The 24,509-nt window shown below is 39.5% G+C and overlaps 1 protein-coding gene across 12 annotated transcripts in view; it reads right to left on the bottom strand.

Moving 5' to 3' along the window:
- The window catches only part of SRCIN1 (SRC kinase signaling inhibitor 1), a 323,749-nt gene that overhangs the window by 75,681 nt on the left and 223,559 nt on the right, over positions 1-24,509 (bottom strand). Inside the window, exon 1 of one of the 12 annotated variants that reach the window (XM_042474128.1) lies at positions 21,934-22,021. The exons of the other annotated variants lie outside the window; for them this stretch is intronic. Coding sequence (XP_042330062.1) covers positions 21,934-21,939 — 6 coding nt within the window. The 5' untranslated portion in view covers positions 21,940-22,021. Of the gene's footprint in view, positions 1-21,933; positions 22,022-24,509 lie in introns of those variants that run through there. 12 annotated transcript variants of the gene reach the window in all.

Below are 24,509 nucleotides of genomic sequence, written 5' to 3'. Positions count from 1 at the left end.
TTCAAATCGTAAGGGCAGGGTGTGACTTCTGAAATATGTTAGCTATCTCTAGCTCACATATCAGGTTGGAGTTAGATACTACTCAAACCATGTGGCTGCAACAGATGTTTATTGTCTACTATTTTTCTCTATCTTCCAAAACCATACTCAGAAAAAACTCACTTGGCATTTCCCAGAGATACTGGAGGATTTTCTTTGTTCTGCCTTTTTAAGCTAATCAATTCACTTAATTCAGTTCACTTAATGCTTGAATATGCAGAAGACTGGAACGTAGCTTTTAGAAAACATAGTTTTAATTATTTTATGCTTTTATGTATTATTTGCATATATTTGCTTATACTATTTTATATTAAGACATTTTGAAGTCAATTTGCAAGAGGATATGTAATATGTATTGAGGGGAAAAATGAATAAAGTACCCTTTAAATTCTGCATTTCTCTGAAGTTTGTAATACAGTTCTCAGGTCAAACATTGCACACAAAAATTAGTTAAATTAAAGAAAAATGCACAAACATCTATTTTAAAGAAAATTGTAAATAAATATGCCCAAATTGGAGAATTATACATAGTAGAATGTGCATGTTAAGGCATAGTGCATGTAAAAGGCAGATAGGGAAAGTTATATGCAAAAATAAATACAAATATTTGTAGATTTTTTTTAAAAAAATGTAGAATGATGCATATTTGGACAGAAGAGAGTTGTGATTTAAAACATGTCAAGCTGACATGCTGTGAAGTACCAGGCTGTAATACAGAACAGGCCAAGGAAATATTGTTGTTGTGTGTCTTTAAGTCGTTTCTGACTTATGGCGACCCTAAGGCGATCCTATCATTGGGTTTCTTGGCAAGATTTCTTCAGAAAAGGTTTGCCACTGCCTTCCTCTGAAGCTGAGAGTATGTGATTTGCCCAAGGTCATCCAATGAGTTTCATGGGTGAGCGGGGAATCAAACCCTGATCATCAGTCCCAGTCCAAACCTCAAACCACTATTAATCATGATGCTAAAACAGAACTTAGAAAGCACAGAATAAACAAAGAGATAGTACAGGAATACCTTGTTAATCTAAATGAATATAAGTTGCCAGGACCAGATGAACTACATTCAAGAGTATTAAAAGAACTGGCAAATGTAATATCGGAGCCATTGGCAATAATCTTTGAGAACTCCTGGAGAACAGGAGAAGTCCCAGCAGACTGGAGGAGGGCAAACGTTGTCCCCATCTTCCAAAAGGGGAAGAAAGAGGATCCCAACAATTATCATCCACTTAGCCTGACATCTATACCAGGAAAGATTCTAGAGCAGATCATTAAACAAAGAGTCTGTGAACATGTAGAAGGCAATGCCATAAACACAAGAAGTCAACATGGGTTTTCAGAGAAACAAGTCATGCCAGACAAATCTTATCTCTTTCTTTGATAAAATTACCAGCTTGGTAGATGAAGGGAATGCTATGGATATAGTATATCTTGATTTCAGCAAGACCTTTGACGAGGTTTCCCATGACATTCTTGCAAACAAGCTTGTAAAATGTGGGCTAGACAAGGTAACTGTTACATAGATTTGTAACTGGTTGACCGGCCGAACCCAAAGGGTGCTCAACAATGACACCTTTTCATCCTGGAGAGAAGTCACCAGTGGGGTCCCACAGGGCTCTGTCCTGGGCCCAGTGCTATTCAACATCTTTATCAATGACTTGGATGACAGAATTGGGGGCCTACTTATCAAATTTGCAGATGACACCAAATTAGGAGGAATAGCTAATACTCCAGAGGACAGGATCAAAATTCAAAACAACCTGAATTGTATAGGCTAGAAAGCTGGGCCAAAGCTAACAAAATGAAATTCAACAAGGAGAAATGCAAGGTACTGCACTTAGGACGGAAAAATTAAATGCACAGATATAGGATGGGGGACACCTGGCTGAACAAGACTATATGTGAAAGTTGAACAAATTGAACATGAGTCAACAGTGTGATGCAGCAACTAAAAAGGCCAATGCAATTTTAGGCTGCATCAATAAAAGTATAGTGTCTAGATTAAGAGAAGTAATAGTGACACTCTATTCTGCTTTGGTCAGGCCCCACCTGGAATATTGTGTCCAGTTCTGGGCACCACAATTCAAAAAGGATGTTGAGAAACTGCAACGTGTCCAAAGGAGGGCGACTAAAATGGTGAAGAGTCTGGAAACCATGTCCTATGAGAAATGACTTAGGGAGCTGGGGATGTTTAGCCTGGAGAAGAGAAGGGTAAGAGGTGATATGATAGCCTTGTTTAAATACTTGAAAGGATGTCATATTGAGGAGGGAACAAGCTTGTTTTCTGCTGCTCCAGAGACTAGGACCCAGAACAATGGATGCAAGCTACAGGAAAAGAAATCCCACCTCAACATTAGGAGGAACTTCCTGACAGTAAGGGCTGTTTTACAGTGGAAGAAACTCCCTCGGAGTGTGGAGTCTCCTTCTTTGGAGGTCTTTAAACAGAGGCTGGATGGCCATCTGTCGGGGATACTTTGATGGAGGATTCCTGCATGGTAGAGGGTTGGACTGGATGGCCCTTGTGGTCTCTTCCAACTCTATGATTCTATGAAAAATTACTTCATATCTCAGCTCCCACTGACACCTTTGTAACCATGGCCAGAATTCTGGCAGCTACAGTCAAAAAAGTTACTTTTACAAGCTTTGTAAAAACATTTCAGAGGAGGGGAGAGAGTGAAATACATGCTTGCTATTTTTTTAGCAGTAGCTGCATGTTTGAGGTAAACAATAGATTATCTCCTATAACGTCCACACAAGGTGCACCTCATATTTTAATTCTCCTCCTAAAAAAGTAAAATGTGACTATGATAAACATGTTTGAAAACACTTGTATCATACAACGTTTAAACATTTGTATCATACAGGTATATGCTTGGCTGTTTCCTGTGTTAAGTTTCCCCAAAATTGCCTTGATGTAATGTGTGAAATGGGCCTTTTGATGTGCTGCTACATCGAAAGAAAAATATTCAAAGGGGAAGTCAAAGACTAATCCAAACAAGACGTTTATGAGTAGTCTTCAGCAAGTCACAGCCTCTTTAGATATTCTAGAGGGGATTTCCTAGTGCTTGCAGTCAAAAGGTATTGTGCAGCTAGTCCGTCTTTTCTCCCTTAAGAGGGTTTTTTCTTCTTCCAGTAATAGGAGATTACAAAATTGCAAAATTCTGTGACTGAAGAAGGGTGAGTGCACTGTAAAAGCCTCATCTAGAAACATCCTGAGTCTGAGTCCCCCACTTGTAAACTGCATATAATATCAATGCCATATACTCTCCAACTGTTCTGATTTTGTACGGACAGTCCCAGTTAATCATCTGACATCCCACTTTTTCAGCTGCTTTTAAAATGTCCCAGTTTCTGTCTCCTTCTCCCATTTTCCCTCTTTTCCCTCAGCTCACTTCAATTGCTGCAATCTGAGTCTGAAATGCAAAAGTCATTTGCACCCCATTAACTCAGTTTAGGGAAGAGGAGGGGGCAGAATCTTGCCTTTCCAGTAGACTCAGCCAAAAGCAAGTTGTTGCAGTCTCCCCAGCTTGTGCGCTCTTCTACATTAATAATGTTTTCTAGCTTGACCACACTCTAATGTTGCTTTACCACATGTGTCCTCGTTTTCACCTTTGAAATGCTGCAAGGTATGCTGCTGCTTTTCATACAGTGTCATACCATGGACACTGTCAAATGATATTAGGAATAAAAATTCTTCATGCTATGTCTCATGCTATCATTATGCTGTCCAGCTGAAACACTTGAGGGACAGGGAATGCCTTTCTCCCCATTTAAGAAAGAGGAGGTTGCACAAATGGCTTCATCTCCTCTACCAATACATTTAAGAAGATTGAAGTGAGTGATCAGTGAAGAATTTCACAGAACATAATTTCAGAAAACAGAAAAGAATACAAGCCTATCCTGAAGCGATCCAAAATGTGTATGCGAGAGGGTTTGGAATGAATGAAAAAATAGCACATATATTCAGTTGCAGAGGTAATCCTGTTTTTCCCTTGTAATTCTTTGTGTTTTGGAGCTTTCTAGCACTGAAAACACTCTGTGGGAATTTCCTCAATTTCCTTATTTATAAATGCTGCATTATCTGCTGCTCACACAGTGACTCAGAGAGCTAACAAATGCAATGGAGAGAGGAAGAGCCACAGAAGACAGTGGATCCCAAATAATTTGTGATAAAATGGGCAATGCACAAAACATTGGACTGATGAGTTCCTGCTCAAATTGAGCTCAGTTCTCCAAACACGAAGAAGCAGTTTTCCCAAACACTATGCTGATTTTTAAAAAATATATCCTGTATGGTATGAAAGGTACAACTCGTGAAAGGGTATCATCTTTAATATCATGGCTGCAGTTTCTACATGCCAAGAAATGGAAATGTCTCTACTATCAACTTTTAGATCAGATGTACAATTGGCCTTCTGCATTTGCAGCTTTGACTTTTGTGGATATGATTATTCATGGTTTTGATTAATATGCTCTCTAAGAATCTCTAAGTCCTGAGTTTATGGTTAATGTCCACCAGAAGTTGTGCTGAGGGACCTAGAGATTCTTAGAGAGTAAACTTCTCTAGGCATTTGTCCATCACAGTTCTATGAGCAACTTTTGGCAGATGTTGACTGCAGACTTGCATTGGGGGACCTAGAGTTCCTAGAGAGGTGTCCTCTTGAGTAAAAAAAACAACGTGTTTTTTTCATTTGTGTTTTTTTTCACTTTCACAGGAGTCCTGCACCCCTAATCCCAAAGAATGTAGAGGGCCTACTGTATACCAAAGGTAAAGTTGCCAGAGTGAAAACTGGAGAGTGCCCTTGGACTGTTAGTTAAAGTTACCAGCGTGAAAACTGGAGAGCTCTGTATCTTTAATGGTGATATAGAAGAAGAAATATCAGCAGATGTTGCTTGTCAACCAACCAGGGAAGAAGCAACACCTGCTGAATATGGCTGAATGTTGATAAGCTGGAGCATGTTCAGAGGATAGCAACAAAATGGAATGGCAAAGGGTCGGGAAACCATGCCCTATGAGGAGAGACTTAGGGAGCTGGGTGTTTAGCCTGGAGAAGGGAAGCTTAAAAGGTGATATGATAGCCCTTTTTAAATATTTGAAGGGATGTCATATTGAGGATGGAGTGAGCTTGTTTTCTGCTGCTCCAAAGAATAGGACCCAGAGCAATGGATTCAAACTACAGGAAAAGAGATTCCACCAGAACACACTCCCTTGGAGTGTAGTAGAATCTCCTTCTTTGGAGGTTTTTAAACAGAGGCTAGATGGCCATGTCAGGGGTGCTCTGATTCTGTGTTCCCGCATGGCAGGGGGTTGGACTAGATGGCCCTTGTGGTCTTTTCCAACTCTGGGATTCTGTGAAATTCTTTCTTTTACACAACCATTAAAGATACAGGATCCCTTTCTAGTTTTCACTCTGGTAGCTCTAACTGTAGGACTTTACCACTGCCCATGAGTTCAAAGTAGCTGTAACTTCTTAACACAAGTACCTCATGGAACTTTTGTAACCTTTTTGAATGATGCCATCATCATTCTGGTCTGATCTATGATGCCATCATCATACAGGTCTGATTGTAATCCCAATCTCTTGCTGTGCTAAACCAGCAGTCTATGAACAGACACACAAACATTTCATGCTCTCGCATACATCCCACAAATTGTGTTGGCATGAAATTCATTTCGTGCTCAGAAAAGAAAATGCTTTGGTAACTCCATTTTATCTTTTGAAAACACACATGGACCCACAAAGAGACACACCCAACAGAGGATCATTCATGTTGACAATTCTGAGTTGAGAACAATCAACTCCTGAGGTGGGCAAGTTGGGGAGGTAGGATATGGGGGAGAGTGGGTTTTAAAAGACGAAAGAAATGAAGATGAGGAGAGAAATCAATGCTGAAATGATAACAGCCACAATCATCATTTAAATGAGGCATTAATTGGAGAATTTAATTAGTCCTGTGGGGTGGCACAGAAAATGTTCTCTCCATAAATAATTTACCATAAAATTGGTTGTAATTTTCCCCTCTCTCTCTTAAAGTTGTTGGCAACACAGAGCTTCAAAATTCTCCAGCCTTCAGGGAACAGCTTGTTGTAGGTGGCTGAAAGGAATGAAACTCCTTCATCAGTTTATTATGGAATTGGAATCTTGTTGGTTTTAGCATCAGATGAAAAATATTACAGAAGCTTTGGTGGGGTCTGCATGAGCCAGGATACTCCAGGAGCAGCCTGAAGTATATTAGCCCCAGAGCTGCCCTGAACTCCCCTGTTCATTACCTGGGGTCCTCGGTTTTGACACTAGGTGACTATTTGTATGAGTGCCTTGCTGTGCTGCCACCATAGGTCACTTTGCTATAAGGTCAGAATGAGGTGCCCAGCATCCATCACATGGCTGGGCACCTCATTCTGACCTCAGAGTGAAGTGATGCACCACAGCGGTAGATGTGTCAAGTCGCACAATTGGGAACATTTTAATATAGCTGCCCCATATCGAAATGGAGAGCTAGTGACTTTTTTTACTCCTTTTAAAGATGTTTATACATTGGGTTTGGCACTGAATGTGTCTGGATTGGGTATTGTGAAGTATGGACTCCCTGCTGAGAGGATGGAGGGAGGCCATTCTATTTGGCCCATGCAGATAGGGTCCTAGATTACATAGCTTCACCTCCTCTGGTTAAGGGCTGAGGAAACCCAGGTCCTGGGACTGAATCCAGGGCTGCAGTCACACTGCTGAACTAATCCAGTTTGATACCGCTTTATCTACAATGGCTTACAGCTATGGAATTCTGGGATCTGTAGTTTTGTGAGACATTTTGCCTTCTCTGTCAGAGAGCTCTGGTGCTACAACAAACTATATTGCCCAGAATTCCACACCACTGAGCCATGGCAGTTAAGGTGGTGTCAAACTGGATAATTTCTGCAGTACAGATGCAGCCCAGGCCTCCAGTGATCCCAATTCCAACCACTTGGATTCCTAAAATTGCTTTGCCCCCTTCCCCATGATATTATCACAAAGTAGCTTCTGTATGGGATTCCTCTTGAAATGGTGCTTAGATACTGGAAGTAAGATCTGCATACTAAAAGATGTTGATAATTTGGGTCCCATCTTTTTGCCTGGCCCAAGGCCTAGTTTAGATAAGCCAGTTCCCCAACTTAAATGATTGTCAATTTTTTGTTATTTTGTCACTGTCCCACTTAACTCCCCAGATGATTAGACTACACATTTAAGGTGCCTTGAGAATGTATGCTCAAGTGAGTTCCACCATGTATGTTTGTGTTCATACTTGCATGAAAGAGATAGAATGAAGCCAGTTCATCCAGACAACCCTAGTATATAGTTGAGTGGGTCAAAATACTTTTGAAGGTCTGAGGTTTCAGCTGACAGTGCCTAAAGTGGAAAATCCAAAAAGCATATATCCCTCACAGAATAATACAAGGCACAACCAAAAATCTCTTTCACAAATATCTGGTTTACTTCAGACTTTACCAGTGGACTATTATACAACTATCTCCCACTTTATTGCTTCAAAGGTGCCCAAAATCTATCTCCTAAAGTGGTAACCACATCTTACCTCATTGTAGGGCCATATTTGGTAACACAGGATAAAAAATGCCATGGTGTAACATTTAGTTGCAGTTTCAGAAGATTCAAGCAGCTCTGCTTTTTAAACTGAGTTTATACCTTGATGTCTTTCCCACTAAAATCAAGAGTTGGCCAACTGAAATTGGTGGGACTTAAATTATGCATTACTAACTCAAGTGTCCTTTTGCCGCCGCCCCCCCCAAGTCTATTCCAACAGAAATCGAAAACAGACGATAGAAATAATCCAGTTTGACACCACTTTAACTGCCCTGGTTCAAAGCTAGGGAATTCTGGGAACTGTAGTTTTGTGAGACATTTGGCCTTCTCTGTCCGAGAGCTCTGGTGCCACGATGAACTACAATTCCCAGGATTCCCTAGCATTGAGCCAAGGCAGTTAAAGCAATCTCTAAATTGGATTATTTCTGCAGTGTGTTTTGGACCTAAGACTACATCTAGAATGAACCTACATTTGTCATCTCTGAATCCCTTGAAAAAATGAGCCGAAACCGTATCTATATCCTCCTCCTAAGGAAAAAAAAATCCAGATATTTCAATTTATGCATTTCCTACAGGCATTTCATCTCCCATCGTCAAGCCATCTTCAAGATGATCTCTCAGCAGCTGTTTTCGAATTGTAGACAAAGCTTTGTCAGGCTTTGTCAGGCTACATCAGATGAGCAATCTGTTTTCCTGCTCTTCGCTCAATAGCTTAGTTCACACACACAAATACACACACATATAGCAGAACACAAATGACTTGACCAAAAAGGGGAGCTAGGAAAGCTGATACAGCTATATTTTGACAATGGTATGGGATTTTTTTCAGCCAAATAGCTGTTGTTGCTACGCTTTCTACTTGGTTGCTAAGCGGTTTGGAGCACATGCATGTCAGAATGTCTGGGTAGCTGACTTGCAGTACTTTCTCAAATCCGCGAAGGTTAATCTTTCTGAGAAGTGACATTGTTCAGTTTTATCAGATGGGACTTCAGAGGAGAGTAGGGTTTAATTTATGCTAGAATTCAACATAAATTAAGGCTCAGGCCTAGAATTTTTTTTCAGTGTCAGAAGACACCTTTGGGGTTCCTGATGAAGTTCCTTCTCATGTTGCCTCAGCAGTGTGGAAACTGCTTTTTTGTGGCAATCCCAAAGGCTGCAGTAAGCATCTACAGTTGGCCCTCCGTATCCACAGATACAAGTATCCACAGCTTGAATCCAGTCTTTAAATATATTTTTTAAAAGTATAAATGTCAAATCTTCATGTTGCCAATGGGCACTATTTTACTATGCCATAGTATTTAATGGGACTTGAGCACCTACGGATTTTGGTATCCATGGCAGGTCCTGGAATCAAACTCCAGCACATAACAGGGGCCCACTGTATAAACTGTATAGCATCTACGGGACCATTTGGGGAGGATCTCTTATCAGCTGATCCATCAGACCCACATCCAGCCTTCCTTTCTAGGTGAGGTTGCCACATTTCCTGCTCAGGCTTCTTCTTCTTCTTCAACAACAACAGAATGCAAAATCAGTTATTTCTTCCAAACCAAGACATCTCTAAGTTTGACACTTGTTGAATAAAAATAATTAATTAACTTTAATGTGCACAGAGATCTTGCAGCACCTATGAGACTAACTGAAAGGCAGAAGTCAGTAGCAGCACGAGCTTTCATAGACTTGGGCCTACTTTCTCAAATGCATTTGGTGGTGTGGAAAGCCCCACGTTGTCTCATGGGGACTCTCTTGGCCAGTACATCACATCTTCTTTTAGGCTCCCATGCTACATCCCAATTCTCATTCATATGCTTATCTACTAACCTTGGCTTCAAGCAACATCCTTGCCATGTCCCTCAACAACCATCATTAAAAATGAACTTAAAATATCACCTCATCTCCACACAGTTTTGCATTCCTATGAACATTTTCACACAGAGACAGGTCTCTTCTGGAGCTTTTGACTCCACCAAATGCATCTGAGGAAGTACACTGAAGTCTATGAAAGGTCATGCTACCACCTTCTGTCTTTCAGTTAGTCTCAAAGGTGCTGCAAGATCCCTTTGCATACTGACTTTCCAGACTAACAGCTATGTCTTTTAATTAACTTTAAGTTAAAAAGCATCCTTTACTCATTTAAATCAATGTACCCAGTTTCCTGAATTAAATAATAATTTCCTTAATTTGCTCCCTTTCCCTCTTATGCATCTTGCCATGCTTGCTGTCACAAGTATGTAAGTTTTTCCCCCATCACAGGATCAATTAAACATTATAAGAATAATGGTGTTGTTGAAAATACTTCCTCTAAGCCAGAGGAAGTCTTGGGTGATAAGAGTTGGATCAAATGAATGGAGTATCAAGTGAGAATAACTTCTAAGAGACCATCAGCTACCACTGAGATCTTGCCTCAGAAACATGGCTCCTATTAGGTCACAAAATAAAACAGGCAAAAGTTTTCAAAGGCTATATTTGCATTACATCTCACAAATGCATCACACTGTACACACACACACACAAAATATTGGGAACAAGTCAGCCTTTTGAAAATGAGAGCTTAACTATGCAACAAGACTAATCCAGTTTAACAGTCACTCCATTGCCACAGGGGAAAATGGCATTGTACTATGAGAGAGAAAGCTTTGAATTCTTAGCAAATTATGGGAACCCTTACTAAATTCCCTAGGTTCTTTGGAGGAAGCCATGACAGACAAATCTATAAAGCCAAAGGTAGATGTTTGGGGGAAAAGCCAAATTTCTGTTCTAAAATGTTTGCATCTATTAGGTCTGAGGAAATAAATTTTAAAATGTACATTCTGGAGAAATCTAGGAGACTATAGGAAAAGATCAATAGAGCAGGCTTCCCAGTTGTCAGAGGGTTTGAACTCCAGGGTTCTGCATTACTTTTTGTCCTTACTGTTTGAATTCTAAAAGCAAAATCAAAAAGCTTTACTGTATTAAATTTGCTTAATTCAGTAAGTGTTGCTTCTGGTGATGGAGAAAACAGGTCAGGCAAAAAAGGTATGGTGCTAAGGGGGGGGGCGTAAATTGATATAATAGAGTTTGTAGAAGTTACTTTTTTTGCATTATAACTCCCAGAATTCTATAGGATGCTAGCTGGGGGATTCTGGAAGCTGTACTTCAGAAAGGTAACTTTTCCAAGCTTTGCAAGATGCACTGGTTTCATAGGCAAACTGAAGATTGTCCCCAAGTTCTTCATGATATTGCAATGAGATTCTTTAAATTATAGGACCCCCTACATTTATATGGAATATCCATACTAGTAAAGTAGACAGACAAGGAGCTCAGAATCCCGTAAGGGCATTCTCCACACAGTACTTGTCAACTTTTGAAAATTCAAAAAGAGATTTAGGAGATTTGGGTTCTGCTTCATAGCACTGAGGTCCATATGCTTTTATTCTAATGTGGGTGAGAGCCAAGTGAGCCATCCTGTATCTGCATACAGTTAATATTTTCACTCATTCAGATCATATTCCTAAATTAAGTTGAAAGCTTTGTGGTATACTTCTCGTTTTCATGCTTTAAGTCTTAAAAGTAGATTTATGTCTTTTATTTTCCTTGCAAATTTTGCGCTACGTTTCTCTTACAAGGTTATTTTGCTGAACATTTGATCACAGAATTCTAACTTGATTTATTTGCAAAATGGCTGCTGCCCGGTAAAAAGTTCTCCTTTGATCTATCAGCTTGATTTCAACAAGGCTTATTAAGAGCAGAGCTTGGCAGATCAAAAGAAAGCACTTTGCAACAAACCTGAGCTGGATTTAAAGCACATTTCAGGTGGTACTTTGCAGTGAACTTTGCAGCATAGCTGGTTCCTTTGTAAGCCAATTAACCAAGTGCTTTACAAAGTGTTATGATGGTAACTTGGAAAGAACTTGAGCTGTAGAGTAGTTTGCTTTGATTTACCAGGTTCATCTTTTGAAAAACTTCAGGATCAGTAAGGTTCCTATAAAGATGGAGAAAGAGCCCAAAATAATGGGGAAATGGGGGGAAATCAGAATTTATAAGCAGAGATGGGAGTGGAAAGATGGAAATATCATGACTGAGAAAGGACAGAGCTTCAGATCAGTTTAAAAGGAGTGAGTTAATGCTGTTCCTGTGGGAGGGATTAGCTGAGATTGCTTGCATAAGAATTATGAAGAGTTTTGTGGCATCACAAAAAAGAACAAGCTTTATTTTACACGAGCTACTATTTGACTTCATCAGATGCATAATGAACCAGACACATCTGACAGAATGGCAGAAGTCCATGAAAGCTTGCATAGTAAAAAATAAAGACAACATTCTTTGTTTCTGTGTTCTTCAAATAATTGTAAACTGTGAAGTACAGTGCGCCTGCGTCATACATGGGTGCAATATACGCAGCATACACTGAAAGCTGCACCAAAAAAAAGCCATGGTGCACCCTGGAAGAAGTAATGGGGTGTGCACCCATGGCATGCGCACCACGCCGCAGGCACAAACCCCATTATTTTTAATGGGGCTCCAGCATATGTGGGATTTCCCTTATGTGGTGAGGGGGATCCAGAATGGATCCAGAAAGGGGCCACTGTACCATATAAACTTGTCTATAAGACAATCTCATGTATAAGTCGAGGGTAAGTTTTGGGGCTAAAATTAGGGATTTTGCTATGACCCATGGATAAGTTGGGGGTAAAACATAGGGGCATATAGCAAAGGATCTAAAGGATAAAGCAAAGCAAAACAATGTCAAATAATTTTCAAAATTCCAACAGACATATCTCTTTGTGCTTATTCTTAAGGCTGGATGGATGAGAGAATAGAAGGGGTCAGTGCTTCCAGGACAGAGTATACTCTTGCTTTTCACCAGGGGGTGGTTCCTTCTTTTAAATAACAGTTAATACACAGTATTTACATTGACCTGTGGATAGGTCAATTTTGTTTTTCAGGGTCAATTTTTTGACCTAAATTTCTAGATTTATACATGTGTATATCCAGTATTTAAAAATAATTACTACCATATATACTTGTGTATAAGTTGACCTTATATCAATGCCTGGTTTGGGGGCCAAAATTATAGATTTTAATATGACCTGTGAATAAGTCAAGGGTAAAATGTAGGGGCATGTAAGAAAGGATGGTAAGGGCGAAGCAAAGGAAAATGCCAAAGAACTTACAAAAATCCCAGCAGGCATAACTGTGCTCACCTAAAAGGCTGGGTGGATGAGGAGGGTACTGCAGTAAATGATGGATGTGTGATGTGGGGAGGGAGGTAAACAACTGCAGGAAGGGCTAAGAAAATGTGCACATATCAAAAAATGAACACTTATCTAAAAAGCAACCATCCCCTTCTCTGAGTAGAGTGGTGAAAGGCAAGATCTTAGTCCATCGTGGGAGAACCAAGGAGCACTGATCCTCTCCACTCTTTCAGCACTCCATTGAGGGGAAGTGCTGCCACCACTGATATTTTCCCACCTAGGCATTCAAAAAGGCCAGAAGTGGCACCATGGTGTAGAGAGTAGAGGAGGTTGATGCTTCTTATAGGTTCTCCCAGCACAGACAATACTCACACCGACTCTTGTTGGGTCAATTTTTGACTAAAAGTTCTAACCTTATACTTTAGTATATTCAGTATCTTCCACTGATACAATACAATTGCACTGATACAATAACAAATTGTGCCAAAAGAGCAGAAGATATTTGCAGTGTACTTTGCAAACATAAAGAAGGTTTTTCCATGCCAGAAGAATGTAATGAAAATGGTTTCTTACCCCACCCTGCACTATATATGATTTGGGAGCAAACAACAGAAGAATACCTTCCAAGCCTCTTTGACTCCTAGTTCCAACTCGTATAAAATACGTTTTAAACATGCAAATATTCTGTTTGCTGCAACCATAGATTTTGAAAAAAGCTAGTATCAGTCATATATCTGTCTGTCTGTCTGGCTCTTTATTTACCATGTAAATCCATTATTTGCCATGCAAATATTTTCTGTCACTGTCACTTGCTCTCTCTTTTTGATTAAACCTGAGAGGTCTACTCCCTTTCCATTCTGCCTGATGAAAGATCCCACGAAACCGAAAAGCTTGCCTACTCAAGTTTGCACACTGAATTTCCTTGCATTTTCTTACATTTCATGAATTATTTTGTGGCACAGGCATATCAAGGGATGAGCGCTACGAGAGTTGAACAAATACCACTGCTAATAATCTACTCTTATATTCATGAAACACATCTCACCCAAGAGAACCTTTTGGCTTCAACTGTGTTACCTGATGTCTCGAAAAGATGCCAAGAACTCTGAAAGGAAAGCCTGTGGCTGTTTACACCTGCTGCGTGCTCTGCACAGGAATGCATGTGCACCTCCTTGACACTACCTGGTGGGTTTGAAAGCTACAGTGTGTCTGAAGAAAGAAGAAAAGGAGCACATTGGGGAATTTGGATCGTGAGGATCTTGAGGGAGGGGGCTCCCTAGCTGACAGCATCCTCAGCAAAAGATGTCCAATTTATTTTCCAAGAAAAATTACACTAAATGGTTTTATTATGCAAATGAATACTACATTATGCAAATCAGATGCTTTGTTTTTCTAACTGTGACTATCTGAATACTTAGTTCTTCAAAAAAAAAGTCGGGAGTTGTTTTAAAAACTGAAAAGATAAGCACGTAGAGCGCAAGCCAACCAACACAAAGGACTTTTGATACCCACTGCATTCAGTGTGAGATTTAAGCATGTGCGTGCGTATTTCTCAGATAAACCAATGGGACCTAAAAGAGTGGGGCATTTAGATGAATCATGTCCAAAATGTTCAGCAACAAAAATATTAAATCCTGCACTTCTAGCTAATCGATACAATTCACTACAACATTCCCAAGCCACTTAACTTTGAATGAGTTAATTTGCCTTTAAAAATAAATAAATCCAAAAGCCACTTTTGTGGACATAATTTGAGTAAATCCACTAAATGAACAGAACTTAAACCGTGACATTACTAATTTGAGTTCCATTTATTTCAGTGGTCTATTCAATTGAATTCAGCTCTTCCTTTTAATTTATGATAGAATATAGCTGTGTAAAAAGAAATGACAAATCATAACAAGCTAATTATTAATTTTTTGTGGGTTTTTTGGGCTAAGTGGCTGTGTTCTGGAAGAATTTATTCCTGATGTTTCACCTGCATCTGTGGCTGGCATCTTTAGAGAAACCTAACTGTTGTTCTTCTGGATCATACCACTGATCCATCTAGTCTAGTATCCTATTTGCAAAATGGCTGATCAGATGCTTCTGGAAAATTCATAAGGAAAATAAGAAGGCCTTCCTCAATTTAGCATTCTCCAGGCTTGAACTACAGGTTCCATCAGTGCCACCCCAGATACCTAATCGTCAGGGATTACAGCAGTTATCTTCCAAAATATCTGAAAGGCCCAAAATTGAGGAAGATAGTTATTAATGGTTATTGGTAAAAGAAAAGTCCAGAGAGTCATGCTACTGTGCACCAGTTTATTAATTTCTCTTTTCATCCGTTGGCTTAAAAATGCAATAAAACATTTTAAAGGTTCAGAACTACTCAAGGGAGATGATTTCATAATGTTACAAAGCAATGCTGTGAATACTCATTTCTAATATGGATGTACAGAAACATATATAGAGAAAAGGGGGGGGGGAGCATGACCCTCGAGAAGAACAAAGTGCTTCAATCCCTGCCACACCATTATGTTAGTAGTCTTCTGCCTTCAGTAAAGGGGGGAAATGTCCCCAATATCTACAAATGAGGGGAAAAAGAGCTCCAACAGAAAAGAAGGAGTTTGCCCTTGAGTTCAGAAGTTTCCCAGTGAACAGAAGGATACAGCGTTTCCAGATTAGAAGAGGTCATTTTCAGATAGACCAAAAAAGAACAACAAAGCTATCCACCATGCCTTCTATATTTCATTTGTCATATTCTCATGGTCCTTAAATTCAACACCAGTTGCTGGTGTTTTATAATGAGAACATGAAGCCTTACAGAACTACCTAACCATTGGTTTTGATTTTGATTTGAAAATGTCTGTCCCTTCCCCCATAATCAGGTTTCAGTCCTATTATTAGTTCCAACTAGTATAAGCACACTGAATAAATAATAATGTATTATTATTAAGTCAACCCTTAATGGAACTTACATAGAAATTCATAAGATTCAATAGCTCTAGTCTAGTTGGGACCAACTATAGGATTAAAGCCTAAATTAGCAAAGTAATCCATACAACTATTGGCAGATTGTGAGGGAAGATATCAGACCCTTTCCATCTGTATAATAATGCATTTAAGGGAAATCCCACCCTTAAATGCACCTTTGTCCACAACAAGACTTAGGTTCATAATAGCATGCTTTGACTATGTTATTTTGCAGCAGATCTTTGCTGCCAAACCTGTTCAGATGAACAAATAGAAAGTACCTGAATGCTTGTATGGGAGACAGTACCATAATCTCTCCGATAAGTACTTTCTGATTAGACTAGTAATAGGCATACACCTGGTTTGGCAGGAACAGTCCCAGTTAAACCTTGGTGATTCCCCATTTTCAGCTGCTTTTAAAATGTCCCAGTTTCTCCCTTCTCCTTCAACTTTCCCCCTTTCTCCTTAGTTTACTTCATTTGCTGCAAATTGAGTTCAGAATACAAAAATCATTTGTATACAATTAATTCAGCAGGGGGGAGAAGAGATGGGGAAGCAGAATCTTGCCCTTTGCAGTAAACTCAGGCAAAAGCAAACTGCTGCGGCCTCTCCTAGCTAGTGTGTTCTTCCCCATTTAACTTTTGCCATCTTGACCACACTTTGATGTTGCTTGGCCACATGTGTCCTGTTTACATCTGTGAAATGTTGGAGGGTATGAGTAGGACAGGTTCTACAAAAGAAACTTGACAGATGTTCAAGAAAAAGACATTATGTAACCTTGTGAAATCTTCACTTCTGTAATAGCTAAAATGTTTGAATTATGCTTTCTGTATCCTGTGGTACTATTAACTTTGCACATTTAATTACTGGCACAATTGCAAATTAGTATCACTAAGTGGGACCTCAAAACTTTTCCAGCATCTGAGCTCTACACTACTAAACCATTTTAATTCTTACAATTAATCCATAGAAGCACAGAAATATAGTACTAAAGCTAAAAACTATGAAACCGTAAAATGATAGAACTCATGATGCAATACAGTTCCTATCAAAGCATGCATGCAACTGATCCAGTCTCTTTAATGAGATGCAGAAAATTGCAATATTGAATTAAGTGATGGGCAATCTAAATACACTAGAATCCAAAATGGCAACTGGATTTTCTATGGAAATTTACTGCTCAAAATCAAGCAACAGAATTCAAAATGAAATTCCTCCAGTGTGACTCTGTTTATGTCTAGGCTTGAAAGAAGCAGCTTAATGTAATTTGCATTTGCTTAGCTACGAGACTACCACAGATTCTGTTCTGCAGCTTCCACTCATTCTGCTGGGTGTTGCATGTTGCACCTTCCCCATCCATTCCCAAATTGCAAATCTGGAAATGGACAGGTGTTAGCTCTGATGTCAGCTACTCCTTTGTCAATTACTTCTCAGTCTATGAATCTGTAAATCAACAGTTGTGCACAAAAGCTGAAGATTATCTAGTTTTCCCCTCTATACAACCCAAAAGAAATGAACAAAGCACACTCTACTTTTAACTCCCTAGAGACTGAAACGAAGATGTTAAGCATAACAATCATTTTCAGATGCAGCCTAGATCAACTTTATCCTTGCACTTGGTTCACAGATGCCGTCGCACATGCTGATTATTTTAAGCTTTAAAAGCTACAAAGAATTCTCTCAAACACCCTCTCCCCTTTTTTATCCCCAGATGGGACACACAGTCATATCTAATGGTTGCCACCTACCCAGGACTGGTATGTAGTAAAACAGTATTACTATTGCGGAATCATGATTTAGATTGCCAATATTCAAGATTTTTATACCATTTATATTTATATTTTGTAAAAAATTTATATGAAACTGAATCAAAAATAATTTTTAGTATGCACATCCAAACTGTCTAGGAACTAGAAAAGATCCTAAAATGCAATGGTATCACCGCTATGATCTTTGGAATAGCGGTATATAAATAAAACAAATTATTATTATTATTATTATTATTATTATTATTATACAACTGAGCACAAAGGTTAGAATCATACAAATTATTGTATTCCTTAATACTATGTGTGGATATGAGAGCTGGATAGTTAAGAAAGAAGAAAGGAAGAAAATTAATTCATTTGAGGTGTTATTCTGGAGAAGAGCGCTAAGGATTCTGTGGGAGACAAACAAATGTGACCTAGAGCAGATCAACCCAGAAATCTCTGTGGAAGCCAGGATGACTGGGTTGAGGCTGTTGTACTTCAGACACATCATGAGAAAGCATGACCCACTGGAAAAAACAATAATGCTAGGAAAGGTGGAGGGAAGCAGAAAGAGAGAAAGGTTGCATGCTAGATGGATGGACTCTATTAAAGAGGTCATGGGTACGACTTTGCAAGAACTAAGCAGAGCAGTGGAGGACAGGGAATCTTGGAGATGCCTCATCCCCAGGGTGGCCATGGGTTGAGTTTGATTCGAGGGCGGTTAACAACAAATCCAAAACTTAGTGTTTAAAATATATTAATGTTAAAGGAGGTGTTCTCTCACATTAAAAAAAAAGTGTTTTTCTTTATTTGCAGTTTTTCCACATTCATGGAGGTCTTGTGCCCTAACCCCAGAAAATGTGAAGGGCCCACTCTAGGCTATTCCATTAATCTTCCATTTCCTAATCCTGACTTCTCATTAACTGGGACACAAATTATCTTTCTGGCTTGTACCCTGTGATAGGGTAGCCATAAGTTGGAAATTACTTAAAGACACACAACAACAAAAACAAGAAGCACAAATTTCAAGTACTATCCATATTTAAGACATTTTGTATGGAAGTTTCCTGTGCAGAAAAAAAAATGTTTCTGGGCAGAAAATATATATTTTGTGCAAAATAGAATTATTTATGCATAAAAAAATGGGTTTTGCACAGAAGAAAACATAGAAGAATACTATGTTGTATTTTTGTGATGACATCTATGAGCTCTTTCGCACCACCCAATAACAGCACTGTGATTCCAATTTATCATGGCCCCATCATATCGAATTCTGGATTTGGTAGTTTGTTGAGGCATTAGAACTCTCTGCCTGAGATTTCTAAGTGGTCCTGTGCAAAACTCCAATATGTTTGCAAAGTAATACGTGTGTTTTATGTAAAATACAAGGTTTTTAAATTCAGAAATGAGTTTTATGCATAGATGAATTTTACTCAGTTAAGTTGCAAGTGTGAAGAATCTTGCACCTGTTCTCCTCTTCCTTGGTGGGATGTCTTCATTGTCAAAACACTCTTTTTTCATTGGAAATGCACATATTGATGAGATTCTTCACATGCTTACGCTTTGTGTACAGATTTGCGACAAACAGTGAACTTTTAGGTGGAGATACAATCAAAATAACAACACTTGCACTCTAATGTGGTACAATTCAGAATTCTACCAGCTTAGTTTGTGTTCTGTGCAGAACAAGCCTCAGTAACCAAAAGAGGTCCATCTGATTATACCTGGCATTAGGGATTAGATCTTCAACATCAGAAGAAGTAACTTCTAGACAGATTTCTGACCCCAGACTTTTTGGTGGGGCTTATTTACCTCCTGAGAAATTAAACTGATCCTCTCTCCCCTACATTGGAATATGTTTATGAAAAACAAAGCACAGAAGAAAGGAACAGAGTAAGTTGCTGCTTCTCAGGACACAGAAAGGGAGAAGAAAATACCCTGAAACAATTAAGCAATTCTCCAACCCCATACAACAATAGTTTTTATTGTGCCTGCTGAGAAATAACTTCATTTTATCTGCCTGGTTAGATAAGATAGCTTTTCTGATCCTGCTTCCCCATGTGCTTGTCTCCCTCTTCTTTACTCCTACATCTCTGTGCCACTGTGTCAACTGACATTATGCTTGCCAAGTCTGCCATGTGTAATATTTTGTAGCTCGAGGCATCAAAATTGGCTTGTAGAGAGAAGTGAAGAGGGTTGTACAAACTAGTCAAAGAATAAGGAGTCCACATTTCTTGTGGTGCACAAAAATTCTGCCACAAGTATCGCTCCTTTACACTGACTTTTTTTCTAGTTACAGTCTTCCTCCAATCCCATTTAATATTTAAATTTTAATTTCTAAAATTGAAGGTATCAGTCCTCATATGCATCACATGCAGACATTTGCAGGGGATGGTTCTGGTTTTCAGGATGGGAGACACAAAGCAGACTGCACTAATTTAAGGATGACTCTTAGTGTAGCCATATTTTCTCTGGCACAACTCCTGTGACTTTAGGGCAAAGGTGGGCAAGTGCAGCCCTGGGATTCCATGCAGCCTCCCAAAGCTTTTCTTGTGGTCCCCGGCTCCTAAAGATTTTACTTTTACTAGGCTAAAAATAGGATGAGAACTGGCTCCCAACCCATTGCAATTTCCCATCCTTGCTTTATGGATAAGAATATTTCTGGCACAGAGATGTAATGTATGGTGAAAGCTTCAAGTGCTTTCAAACTCTGTCTGTACCATACATAGCATTTGAAAGCTCAGGAGCTATGCCATGGAACAAGTGGCAATAAATTCAAAACTAGTACTTGAGCTCGCCTTAGCTTGAATTCACCCTGCTCAAGTACACCCTCCCTGTTGTTTGTTTAAAATGCTTGCTAAAAGCCAGAGAATCAGAACAGTCTGTGAAACAAAGCAGTTATCAAGAAAACCAGTGTTTTTGGTCACAATCTTGATCCAAGAGAAGTTTATCACACTGGGAAAAAAGATGGGAGCAAAGCGGGATGCTCCCGTCAATACTGCATGATTTGGCAAAGATTATCACATGATGTCACGCAACGTCGCAAATATCCCGGGATTATCTCGTAAATAAAAAGGAGTTATAGCACTGCTTTTTAGTCACAGGATTTCCCCATGAATAAAAAGTGGCATTATAATTCCTTTTTATTCACGGGATATTTGCAACATCGTGCAACATTGTGTGATAATCTTTGCTAAATCGCACAATATTGAAGGAAACATCCCACTTTGCTCCCATCCTTCCTTCCCAGTGTGATAAACTCCATATATGGTTAGTACAGGTTCTATCCCATGTGTTGAACTGAGGCAGATTGAAATCTGTCCACATCTGTACAGATGTATAAATTGAACATGCAGGAAGAAAACAACTCTCATGCTTTTTTAGTGGAGGCCTTTTTAGGAAGTTAAAAGTTGGAGAGCTCCATCTCCAGAGCAACAGAAAAGATAATAGTTTCTAATGTAAAGTCGAAGGCTTTCATGGCCGGCATTCTCTGAAGATGCCAGCCACAGATACTAGCGAAACTCAGAAAGAAACTGCTAGAACATGGCCACATAGCCCGAAAAACCCACAAAAAACTATAATAGTTTCTAGCTTGCCAGAATTGTTTCCCTGGGGGCAAAGGTTACATGAGCAAAAACCTCAGACATCTTGAATGGCTTTAGGATTATAACTAAATCAAAAGCACTTGTTTTATCCAATCATCTGCCTAAGCCTATCCCAAAATACTGTAGCTTCCTCCAAGTGGTCATATAGGTTGGAGACAATGGGAGATATAGTTCAGCACAGATGGAGAGCACTGGACTGGAAAAAATTGATCGACCCTCCCTCTAATTCCACAGATCCTGCAACAAAGGTTCTCAGCTTGTGGAAAGCTGAGACCATACATACAAACTGTGCACACTCTTCCCTATTCTACTTTCCATGCAGAGTTTCTCCCTGAAATTCTCCCTGAAATTTTCTCCTGCTCTTAAAGGATCTGGTCCTGCTTTGTATACAAAATTGTGTTCTCTCCCCCCCCCCCACTTCCGAACATTGAAGAGTAGTCTGTGCAACTCAGATGCTTGTGCTCATTATTTTTTTAACCCTGGCCAATCAAATACATAAAATGATATTCCTGCTTATACTGAATATGAGTACTAAGATTTTGCCTCTGAAATTAGTATTATTCAGCGGTCCCATGCTGCCATTATTTCCAATGTCAATCAGTATACATTGCAATGAAAAAGCAAAACAAAATTAAAATGTCACTTCAGATGGCAGCTTATCCACAAAGCAATTCAGCATCCCAAGACAGAACAGATGTCTTAGCAGCAGTTTACAATATCTGCAATGACCTAAGGAATCATAACAGCCACAGCCTAAATGCACCTCCATCCTGAGACTGAGCACCTGTCCAAGACTCCTAACAAAATTAATATCAAAGAAGGAAAACCCAGCCAAAACCTGCATTTGGTGTGTGTATGGCTTTTCATATCCAGTCCAAAAGGATGAATCTCACAAGCTGGAGCTCTTCAGCTTCTTTCCAAAGATATGGTTCCTCAGTAAGGCCACTACCAAGTGCAATACAGACACTGAAAAATGCTCAGCAGCTTCCGTGGGATCCCCAGTCATCCCTCCTTCACACCAAGTTCGGTCACATTTTGCTAAGATAATAGCCTGGAATGTTTTCAAGGCAACTAAAGAGCTGGCTGCATGGAAGGATAATATCCCTTTGAAGAAAACGCCAAGAAATCACTTGTTCCTCTAGACGCCTACCAGTGAACTTTGTTGATGGAATGATTCCAGGTATCATCCAGGACTTCATGTTTCCAAGGGCAAGGGGTAAGGAAAGACAAAGAAATTTGATACAGCCAATAGCAGAGTGAAACTAACTGTGAGACACAGACACTTGGCAAATAAATAAAATTCTTGAAGCTGAGTTAGTGATCTGGATTAATCTGACGTAATCCTCCTTTAAAGACAGCCTCTAAGTAGTCACCAACTGGCTGTCCTTTGGCAAAGTTTGCTCTCTTCCTCCGAGTTGCTCATATAGAGGCAAAAGCATACCCTCCAACCTTTCACAGATGAAACCCAGTACAGGAGCAGCCAAACAACTTCAGAGTGTGGTCAAGATGGCAAAAGTTATTGAGGGGGGCAGGAGCAGAAGCCAGGAGAGGATGCAGCAGTTTGCTTTTGCCTCAGCTTACATGGAAGGGCAAGATTCCTTCCTTCCTTTCTCTCTGCCCACCCCGGCTGACTCAGTTTGAACTGAGTTTGAAGTAATGAAAATAAACTGAAGACAAAGGGGGAAAGTGGGAAGAAAAAAGAGAAACTGGGACATTTTTAAAAATATCTGAAAAAAGTAGGATGGCAGAGGATTAATTTGGACTGTCCCTGACAAAGCACAGCAGTTGGATGGTATGCAAAGATTGTAGAAGGCAGGCAGGGAACAGATTCCAGAAAATCCTTGCAGGACAGCTTGGGAGGGTTTTAAGATATGCACAGGATTGCATTTATCTGGCTGGTTTGAATTTTTTGCTTAAAACCATCACTAAAGTAAGCAATATGCAACAGAAATGTCCCCACAAGTACAGAGAATGTGAGCATGTACATCCCAAGAGAAAGACCTCTGAAGGTAGTTAAAACATCACTGAAGGCAAGTCACATCCAAACAGCATACACAAGCACCCATTTAAGTCAATGCAAAATTTGCGTACAGAGCAATAAAATCTTTCCAGTACACATAAGCACTAATTTGAGATAAGGCCAAAGAGGGAAAGTTGCAAACTTCCAGGAAAACAAAGAAGATTCTAAAAAGCTAGTCCAATAATTTAAAATGCAATAATGTTTATCTAGGCTTGCTGCATTAGCAAATAATGAGAATTTCTTCATATATAAAATTCCAAGTCTTTCTTAGCTTCCACGGGAGGCTGTTCAAGTGACCCTTTTCATACTGGGTCCTTCCTTATCTAAATTATACTGAATATTCAGTCAAGTTGCCCCATATGAGATAAGACACCCCTTGTTCGTTGAGATTAGCACAACATTGTGCAGCTTCTATTACTGTACCTTAAAATTCCTTCTCTACCTGGACATTTGCAAACACCATTTTCCACTTTCCAAGGAAGGAACTATTCCCCATATGGCTGCTGGTGTTGAAAAGCGATGTTCTTTCATCCTCAATGAGATTGTAAAATTTCTGTCAAACACAAATGCACACATACACTACCCCATAGCTTCATGAACTTCCCATATTTGGAAAATATTTCATACTGACAAACAAGTATGAGATCTCACACTATTTTCAGCACAGTTCCATCAATCAGAACCTGAACTAAAAAGCCACAGAAGCCTATCAGATTTCATATTGCTCACAGAGGTGTGCGAAGTCAGTGGTATCTACTTAGTGTGAAATCTATAAAAATGGGATCTATTTGCCAGTGAATTCTTGGTCAATTCCTTTCTTTGAAGGCAGCTGAAGCGGCAAATGCAAAAAAAGCACAGAACTCAAAAGAAGCAAAGATTAGCAGCTGGGGAGACACAAAATGAACACGAGGCCTGATCATACCATATTTTCCCAAGAGCTTCACACAAGGGGAATGGAATGAATTGCCCTGGAGGCTACCAGTAATCCAGTACGTGCCTTTGACTTTCAGACTGCCGTTAGGTTTCCACAACAGATGAAATGTGCATCCGTCCATTTGACTCTGAAGCATTAGCTGTGAGCTTTGGAAAAATCCTTTAGTTTCCTTTGGGATGAGAGTGCACAGGAGACTCAGAATGCCTTTTGTAATATGTATTTATTCATTTGATGAGCATGGGAGAGCTGCCTAGCACCTAGCAGAAAACACTAGTTTGCATAATACAATCAGTTCTCCAAAGCAAAAAAAAAAATGTGACTACCAAAGGCAATCCCACATACTTACATTGGTTCTTTCAGTAATGCAACGTGCATCTTCCCTGTTAACTGATGGAAAATTCCAGCATTCTCTCTTGCTGTTAAGATATATTGGGGTTTACACAGGACAGAATTTTCCTGC

Source organism: Sceloporus undulatus, chromosome 6, assembly GCF_019175285.1.
Source record: "Sceloporus undulatus isolate JIND9_A2432 ecotype Alabama chromosome 6, SceUnd_v1.1, whole genome shotgun sequence".
Taxonomy (NCBI): domain Eukaryota; kingdom Metazoa; phylum Chordata; class Lepidosauria; order Squamata; family Phrynosomatidae; genus Sceloporus; species Sceloporus undulatus.
Note: the sequence above shows the minus strand (reverse complement) of the source record. Positions and strands in the feature narration are given on the sequence as shown.